Source organism: Corvus cornix, chromosome Z (genome assembly GCF_000738735.6).
Source record: "Corvus cornix cornix isolate S_Up_H32 chromosome Z, ASM73873v5, whole genome shotgun sequence".
NCBI classification, from domain to species: Eukaryota; Metazoa; Chordata; class Aves; order Passeriformes; family Corvidae; genus Corvus; species Corvus cornix.
Window position 1 is genome coordinate 41,185,830 of NC_046357.1, and position 9,693 is coordinate 41,195,522.

General features: G+C 36.5%; 1 protein-coding gene across 13 annotated transcripts in view; it reads left to right on the forward strand.

Annotated features, from left to right (window-relative positions):
- Nucleotides 1-9,320, forward strand: part of PRUNE2 (prune homolog 2 with BCH domain) — a 137,598-nt gene extending 128,278 nt beyond the window's left edge. For 3 of the 13 annotated variants that reach the window (XM_039566741.1, XM_039566742.1, XM_039566750.1), the window contains 3 exons: nt 1,653-1,688; nt 4,325-4,387; nt 6,350-9,320. In XM_039566741.1, coding sequence (XP_039422675.1) covers nt 1,653-1,688; nt 4,325-4,387; nt 6,350-6,371 — 121 coding nt within the window. In that variant the 3' untranslated portion in view covers nt 6,372-9,320. Of the gene's footprint in view, nt 1-427; nt 1,476-1,652; nt 1,689-2,213; nt 2,253-3,723; nt 3,772-4,324; nt 4,388-6,349 lie in introns of those variants that run through there. The other 10 variants (XM_039566743.1, XM_039566744.1, XM_039566751.1 and 7 more) reach the window with 9 other exon arrangements.
- Nucleotides 9,321-9,693: the final 373 nt, after the last annotated feature.

Below are 9,693 nucleotides of genomic sequence, written 5' to 3' on the forward strand. Positions count from 1 at the left end.
ACTTTTACTACTATTTAAGTGAAAGTGTTTTCAAGTTTTATTCATGCAGGGCTTTGCACAGAAACATTAATTAAAAGATAGCCTGTTCAATACAAGACCAGTGAAATTCCATAGGTTTACTGTTCCTTACCTTGTCAATTTTCATGGTTAAATCCACAACCACTGAAAGACAGTTTCTCTGTTCCTGTGGCTTATGTGAAGAAGTTTTGTAAATGCAGGCATTTCTAAAGGAAAATATCTGTTAAAAATTTGTAGGAAGTTGATTGGCATTGCTCACCTCAACTGACATTTTTTCAGACTGGAAAACAACAAAATGAAATGGTATACCAGGACTGAAAACACAACTGAAAAAAACCATGGTCTTCATGTAGTCATTATCAAAAAGATGTACAGTTCAGGATTTTTTTTTTTTAATTGTTCTCTTTAGCAAATGTCCCAGGTATTGAACAGCCTGTTCTAGAAGATAGTTTGGTGAGTAGATACATAAGTATGATTGTATTTTCATTATGATTGGTCAGTGACAGCTTTTGAAGTTGTCACAGATCTCTTCGACCCAGGCAGGAGTTTTCACACCTGTTTCACAGCAGTAGTAAGGCAATTTCCTTTGTCAGGCTAGTGGTGTAATTCCAGGGAGCAAGTGGGAAGCTCAGTTCCGGCAATGGCAGTCATGAAAACAGTATATTACAGTTGTGAAATCAGAGGTCATAGAGACTTTCACTCAATTTCATTTGCTGCTGTAACTTCTGTAGAGATGGAATGTTGCTAAGAATGTGGAGCAGAGGCCATTGGTCAACTGACAGAGAGATGTCCATAATGTTTTAACATCCCTAACAAATTATCTTTTGATTCCTGTAAACATTTTGGTTTCTTATAGTTCCCTTTGTTAGAAACCTGACCATGATACAGAGAGTTTCTATCTGTTTCCTTGCTGTGTTTTACCGTTACACCGTGGCAGTACACACATCTGTGTTATGCACATTTTTTCTTCCCTGTAGAATTAAAAATGTTCAAGAAGTCCATTCACCTCTCCGACCAAAGGTGAAATGATCACGGCACTAGTAGCAAAGAAATGTTAGTAGTCAAAACTTCAAGAGTTTTAAGGCAATGCCTATTTCATGTCATCAGCAGCCAGATGAGAGATTATGAGTTTGCTGAAAAAAGACAGAACTGGAAAGATGACAGTTGTGCCCATCTGTGGCAAGCATTTCAAGATGTTGTGATAACAAGATTTAGAGGCTGTGTGCATTCAAGGCATTTGTGAGGGGCTATTCCTGTACCATAGGGAGAAGAGCAGTGTTCAGCTCATAGCTTCACTTCTGGTGCAAATTGAGAGAGATTCCTGCAGAAAAATTCCTGTACCATCAGGAGAAGAGCAGTGTTCAGCTCGTAGCTTCACTTCTGGTGCAAATTGAGAGAGATTCCTGCAGAAAAATACAGTTAATCTTTTGGCTTCGTAATTTCTCCATTGCCAAGAACAAACATACCACCTATGGTCAAGAAAAATCCCACCTTTAGAAAGTACATAGTGTTATGCCAGAATTTGGGTTGTGTCGTTTTTTGGTAGTTTTTAGTGAAGTGGGATACAATATGCTTGTTGTACCATATGAACTTTTACATCTTTTCTCTTCCTTCATCCACTCGTATCTTGTAAGGTATGATGAAGAGAAGTGTATTAAGAGAAGAATGAGGTAAAACTTGCTTTCTAGCCCAGTGCTGCTGCTCATAATGGAGTGAATCTGTGTGACAGCCTTTCACCTGCAGGCGACCTCAACAGCTGAATGAGAGAGGACTTGCAATGATGTGGAGCCTTACTTTCCCCTTCAAGCTGTTGAGATCAGCCTCCCTTGCGAATAAAACTCACTGAACTGTAAATGTCCTTGACTTGGCCCAGGCTGCAGCTAGTTTAACATTATCTGATAGAGCAACTGAATGCTTTCAGCTCTGTCCACTGGGCATGCCTCAGACCCCTGCTGCTTCTCTGTCTCTGCCTCCAAATGAGCTAAATAAGGAGTTACCGATTTAAGGTGGGTTGAGCACAGGGATAAATGGTATCATACTGAAGTGAAGATCTTTAGGGTTAGCTCTAAATTATACTGGGTGCCTATTTTAAAAGCATGTACTGCATTTGTTCTTTGCTCTGCTATTGCTCTGCTTCACTCTTATGCTCTGCTTGCTTCTCTGTTTCTTCATATCAATAACTTTTACTCATGCAGACTGGATGAAGAGCTGAGGGAAGCTTCAGAAACAGCTAAGTAAGATAGCTTTCAGCTGGATGCTGGCATTATATTGTTTCACAGGAATAGCTTGAATGCAGTAGTAAATTGTGTTTGGTACAACAGTCAGCTTGTAGTATCAATTGCTGTGTCAGTTGCCCCATTTGTGAATTGACTTCCCCTCTCACTGCTTTTGTACTGCTGGGTCTCAGTAATAAATAATCATACCTTTACACTATAAAACATTTTTGCTGGTTTTTGATGATTGTTTCTGCAGTCATGAGAATGACTGAAGTCACATACTCCATTAAAATGGATCATTAAACATTTTCTACCCTTCACCTTTTATGTCAGATGATTCATACAGTTTTTAAGAGGTAGTTCTTTCTACGATTTTTTTTTTTTACAGTTTACTAAATTAGGGTTAGCTAATATACCTCATTCTCAGTCAAGGTAGATACCTTAACCATAAATTCTTTTGTCTTTCCAGTGTTGGCTGGATAGGCCAGGGAAATAATACTTGATAATAATATTATACTGTCTATGGTTACTTAATAAATCAGTGGCAGGTGATGATCAGATGCTTTAAACTGATAACTCTGTGCTTTGACTTGAGTATATTGAGGAAGTATGGTGTAGAGAACCAAAGAAATCCTTAAGTACACAATTCTTGACTCACTGAGCAGAGCTTTAGAAAGTATCCAGTGCACTTTCCTCATGTGGGTATTGTACACAAAATTCCTGAGCAGGAGTCTGTGTCTGTTGGTTCTAGTTTAACATTCTCCCTTGCAGTTTTTGTAACCAAAGATTTTGAGTTTTGAAATTTCTTTTCATCTTACAGCTTCTTCTTTTTCCAAAACTTTTTCCAAAAGTTCCTTCTTTTGCAGTACACATTTTCCTTCAGTTCTTCTGAGGTTAGTTTCTAAAACAACCACAGAGAAATATCTAAAATACTGGCCACTGCTTTTTGATTCTAGTAGTTAAGACTGCCTCAGAAGCAATAAATCCACATAAGTAGTTACCTGATACCACCTGACTATTTTGTTAGACAAAAAGGCCTACCCAGCCTTGAAATGTAACTACTATCCCTTCTATTCAAACATTTTCAAATGCACTGTATATGTGACAATGAAAACTCAGTGCAAGAAAGCTGCTTTCTTTTTACTCCATTTAAAATATTAGAGGCTGCAGTGTAACAAGTGAAAGGGGAACAAAATATTCATATGAGGCATCACTGGTTATTGTTATTGTTGGATGTATGAGGTCTCTGTAGTGCATTTCCCTTCTCCATATTAAAGAAATAGCTTAAATTTTTTTTTCTCAAACTAATGTGTGTTGTGGGCACTAAGATCCCTACATTCCTAACAACAACAACATTTCTGTGTTTGTGCTGTCAGAGATACTCACTACAGTTGATTATTACATCCCCAAATTTTATGTCGTATTTTAAAAGAGAAAGAAATAAATAAACACAGAAAAAATGTTTACTCATCTTTTTCCTTGTATCCAGAACTAGCTGCCTCTCAAATGATCCAGAAATGGCTTCAGTGGAGCAGGAGTAAGAATTTATGCCTAATACTGTCATTACATTTTAACATTATTTTACAATCATGCTGCTAGGAACTGAGGCTGGGTAGACTCCTTAAAGCTTTTTTGAGACCTAAATACTTTTATGGTAATATTCAGGAACAACATATACAGGCAGAAAAAGCATTGAAGATTTAGTATCTTTATATTTTATATAATTTATGTATGTGTTATATACTGAAGATTTGTTATATTTGTGTTGCACTGTGAAGTGTGTTTGAAGTGTCCTTAACCATTTCCAAGCAGAGAGAGATACAGTTGTTAGCCTGAGAATATTCAGGTTAAGGTATGTTAAAAACAGATAGAAAAAGTGCATCATGATCACAGTAAAGATGGTCCCATGCGTTATCCTCAATTTTAAACTTGTTGTTCTCATTCAAATATTAAAAAGTCTTACATTTTACTTTGATTTCTGGGCCATACTCTTGACATGTGCCGTCTCTTTGCTTTTCTGCTTCTCAGCTTCTTCCATAATTATTTTCCTGATTAAATCTCAAGCGTCTTTACGTCTTTTCCTTTCAAAGGCAGCCAAAGAAGCAGCCTCTCTCTCCTTCCAAATGCCAGGAACTGGCTGCCCACAAACCCAGGTGAAAGAGATGCACCCCTCCTTCTGTGGCCAGGTCCTTTGTTTTTCTTAAGCACCCAGTAATTTGTCCCCCTGGCAACATGTATGGGGAAAATTCTTTAAGAGAAAAAGAAAACAGGAGGAGAACTAAAACCCCAACAACCCATCTGACGGGTGTGTAGAAAAACGCTGTTGTCTTGATGCCTTGGGTTTTAACTTTCATATTTTTCAAATCCTGTACTGCCTAGTGTGTGACTCTGAAGTTTCTTGTAGCCTGTTAGCTGCTGTTCTCTCATGCTAGGTAGACATAACAAACCCTCTCCAGGCCTGTTCTCCAAGGACACTCAGACTGTCCTAGGCCCAAAAAATATAAACCAAAAGCCTCTAAAAGCGGGGGCAAGCTTGGGGAAGCTACATCATTAACTGAAGCTTTAATTGGAGAATTAGCCCTGATATGCAAATGAACCAAACTTATAAAAGTGTGAAGAACTTGTGACCTATCGCCCATCTTGGGGTCCATCTTGGCAGTAGCGTCTGGACTCCCCAGGGTCTACCTTTGAAGGCCCTTCAAATAAATACCTACCTTTATTCCCTTATTCCTGTCTATGTTTTTTAGGTGGCCACTTCAGGCATCAGTCGTCTCACACTGGAATATTGTACAGGAAATATCATACAGTAAACCTGAATCCTCAGCAAAAGATTCCATTAATAACATGAGTATTAATAAATAATTAGAAGTATATGTAGCAAAAAGTTGCATAAATAATTTGGAGCTTTGGTTTTTACTTTTTAAAATATAAAACAGTACTCTAATAAGCTATCACACTGTCATACCTCATATAGAGGTTAGAATCATAAAGGTAAAATCCTGATTCCTGAACCGGTTGACATTATACCTCATTATACATCTTTTTCTTTCCTCAGACACTGTTTTATTCTATAATGAGTCAATATGAGAACTGGTTTTCAAAGTATAAGAACAAAAAATGACAAGTTAAAGACTTTGCTAATGATTTTGACCTTTTGTGGCTTGAGCAACTTTCCTGTTTTTCTCAAAAGATAAGCTGGGCAGCAAAAAGCAATACGAGAAAAGAATTTGCATTTATCTTAAATAAATATAGTTAAAGCCAAATAATGGTAATTCATGGCATTTATTTTCCCTGCATAAGTATGACTGTCTTCAGAAGTGGCAATAATCTTCCTGTGATCATATCCCTCATTTCTTGTGTAATTTCTTCAGGAAATAGGATCCTGTGTAAATCCCTTCACTCTGAGAACAGCAGTTTTACACAGACTTTTGTTCTGTATCCTTTCTGCTGAAATGCCTCTGGAGTCTGCCCAGCTCTTAGTTTGTTTCTGTTGTCTCTTTCTTACTATTCCAAAGGCTTTTGTCTATTGTCATGCTCCCTTGTGTTCTATTTTGTTCAACTCCTTGCACTTCTTTGTGACTTTAAAAAAAAATTATTAAATAATTCACAGTGAAAGAACCATTGTGTAACAGTTCATAAATATTGAGGAAACTTTAAATTATGTATTCTTGAAGGAAGATTGTATCTTGAGGCAATATTTATGAAGCAACTTCTTAGTCTAAAGAATACTTCTGAAGTGTTTGATGACGTGCTTTGCACTAGATAGCAAAACTCTACACTTAGCAACATTTTTAGGGGTACCCATTCCTGCCACACTGTTGTATCATTCCACCAGTGGCTCTTCCCCCACCTGATGTTTACTTCAGATTGGAATTGCTGAAAAAGTAGTTGTTAATTTCAATAAAACAGTAACAGAACTTAATAAGGTGTGTACTTCCATAGATGTAGATGGGATGTGTGTAAGTTATTTCACACTATTGCGTTGAAATAAGTGAGAGATAAGGATACTCAATGCTTTTTGGGAGCTCAGGATTGGGTAAATGACTAGCCATGTGTTTTCACACACTGATTAATTTGATGTTGTTGTTCTTTGTCATTTTGTCTTTAATAAATAGCATGGACATGACCCTGAAATAAGAAGCATCGTTGCCAGGCATTTGAAGAAGAGGTTTCACATGGATTTTCATCACCCAGACAATCACAACCATGCTGTACAATGAGTGATTTGGTCAATTGTGTTTGGTTCATAAGTTTTCCCTGTCATTCAGCAATTCAAGAAGACCAAAAGGGCCAGTCCTATTGCCAGGGGACAGCAGAATTTTTGGGCCTGGTTATTTTTGTTGTTTTCAGAAACAGTTTTCATTAGGAAAGCTATATCATCTAGCATTGGTTTCTATGTGTGTGTGCCATTTCTTTTTAGAAGGATACCATTTTACCAACACTGTGCCTCATGAATAGATCAATGAGGATGGGGATTTTTTCATTTTTGTCTTCAGCATGTTAATGTTTGTGCATAGCTGAACATGATCGTTATTGTTACAATAAGTATTAGTTTGCTTGTGTCACAAAGCAGCAGCAACTTTATTGTTTAAAAATAATTTTAGAAACTATGCAGGACTTTTTTGAATTTGACAGGCCATGTTGGATGAGGCTTTGGGCAGCATGTCTAGTGAAAGGTGTCCTTGCACAAGGCAAAAGGGCTGGACCTAGATGATCCTTGAGACGCCTTCCAGCTGAAAGTATTCATGCTTCTATGAACTTGTGTTTCTTGCTGTCTGAAAAGTCTTTCCATCTTCATTAAATGGTTTTTTTATTTGGTCAGAGAAAAGTGTGATATACTAAAAAATAAATTAGTTGTCAAACAGACTTCCAAGAGGGTGAATGAGTAACTCAAATTTTATTTTACTAATTGAGTTTAGTATCTTTGTTTTAGGGATAATTTTCTGGAAGCAGCTAATCCTGTAAATGATTGTTATATATTCTAAAATTCTTGGAGCACTAATTTATTGTTTCTTTCTAAGTCTGTTTCTTTAAAAACATTTTTTTAAAGTTATGAGTCTTCAAATTACATACTGTCTCCAATTGTAAAGGCTATTAATTTTCTGAATGTGAGTCAGATATTCTTTCCTACTAACAGCTGAGAGGTGGGAGTCATACTCATTTTTTAGGAATATATGTTAAAATATTGTTCAGAGTGTTTCTGTTAGATAAAAAAATAAGTCTTACAATGGTGTTTGTTGTCTGTGTCACAGAACACAGCAGTAAAAACACAAAAGTGAAAAAACCCTAAGCATCTGTTGTTTGCTGCTGTCCTGTTTATTGCCGCAAAAGACACTACTGTAAGTCCTACTCCTTGCTGGGAAATAGCTTCAGTTTCTCAGACTATGCTTTTGCAGGAGTGTACAAAGTAATTACCGAGTGATTTCTGTATGATTTTAAAAGACAAGAGTCAAGAATATGACAAATGTTTTCTCTTACCCTAACGAACACACATATGCACTTTCCAAACCTGCTGACTAACCTGCCTTTTGGGAAGTCCTAATGGAAGTCATATTATTACATACTCTTTGAAATATTCTTTTTTTCACAAGGTTCTTACATGCCCTAGAATTACATCTGTGGATTCTTTACTTTGTAAAGAAATCCTTAGACATAACAATTCAAGATAAATCACCTTTTAAGTATGGTCTAACTCTAGTCCTGCTTTCAGTTCAGAATTATTAATGGAACAGAAAACAAGCAAAATACTTATTGGGGCATAAAGTTTAAGCAGAGGCAGTATAGCATGAGCATTCATTTTTTCAGCAGGATCTAAACTGAAAGTAAAAATTCTGTTTGTCCTTCGATGGTTTTGTTCTGTGGTTCACACACTTCCAACTCTGTCAGTTTCTGTTTTGTATTTGCAAGATAGTCTGCAAGCATTGAAGCAAGCATCTGTCATTGTGTGCATAGTTGTTCAGCTGCTGTAACAAAGATTGACAAAATTGTCAGAAAGGCAAAATAGTGCTTACTTATTGGCCAGCATGAAAACTGAAATATGTGCCCTCTGCAGTCCTTGCTCTGTGCTGGTGTCTCTGTCATACTTGCTAGTCTGCTGTATCACATCTTTCTGTCAGTTCCTGAAAATTTTCACAGAGGAAGGGCCTAATCCTGCTGACCATTGTTGCTGCTCTGTAACCTTGTCTCAAACTAGGGTCTGGTAGTTTCCACCTTTTCTCGGATATTTGAATCCTGGCTTGTGTCTGCCTTATAAAAGTGCTGTCACTTAGTATATTGGGGATAATGTTTTATGTACAGATTAATATTTGTATTGACTTCCAGATGCTAATTAAGCTTCATTAAGATCTAAACTATTAAAAGCATTTAGTAGCATGAAGTTGCATCTTTTGTAGACTTGTAGTTTAAGCCTCCTAGGATAAGCCACGTGACTGGTGTTATGCAATAGATGAGAAAAGTTTCCACTTGAGAAGTTCACCACAAGGCGGAGGTTCAGCACAAATCTTCATTCACTGTTTGAGACCTAAGTGGGGTATAAGAGATTTGTGATTTTGTCAGCTCAGAGTTGAATTTAATTCTATTTGCTTTGTGTGAAATAACTAAACAGCAAAGTTATACATTAATTAATATGATTAGTATGGACAGAATAATGGTGGCAGCTTGAGATGGAAAGAATTTGTTTAAGCCAAATGTCACATTAAAATAAAATGGGGCATCGATGTGATGGTTAAAAAATTATTGCAAGACCAAAGTGTGGTTATCTTTGCTTATTAATATATTTTGGAAAGTTTTTTAATGTTATGATATAGCAATTCTATATAAACAATAACGTATCAATATTACTAAATCAGTAGTTTGTTGAAAGAGAAATATAGTACGTATAATTGCACAGATACAAGCTTTTATATATGGATTTTTTCTACTGTGTATCAGAGTGCTGAGGTCAAATATAAATTTATAGTTGCAATTTTTTTTGTTAAAATACCTATGCTGATTTAAATTATAGATTAAGCAATACAAGGATATCTAATATCATTGTATGGATATATATACACCTATGAATCAGAAATAAAGAATTGCAACCCACCACTGGAAATATTTCCTTTCAGCTCCAAATTGTGGGGTTTTTTGTTCCCTGGGTGCATGGAAACACTTGACTGGTTCAGGTCAGTTCTTTGCACAGTTACAGATATTTTGTTTTACTTTCCATTCCCTGTCTGTCTTTCCGAAAACTGAAATGGAGTTAATTTTGTTTCTCATTATATTATTCCCCGTCTACCTTTATTAAAATCGTGGCTTTGTTGATACTAGCAGTATTGTTCCTGAAAGAAAGCAGCTCTTTAAATTGCTTTCTAATTTGTGTCCATGCTATGGAAGATCAAATATGTCCATGCTATGAAGATCAAATGCGCAGATAGTCCATCTCATATGTCAAAAAGGCAAAAGCTACAGGGCAGAAAGA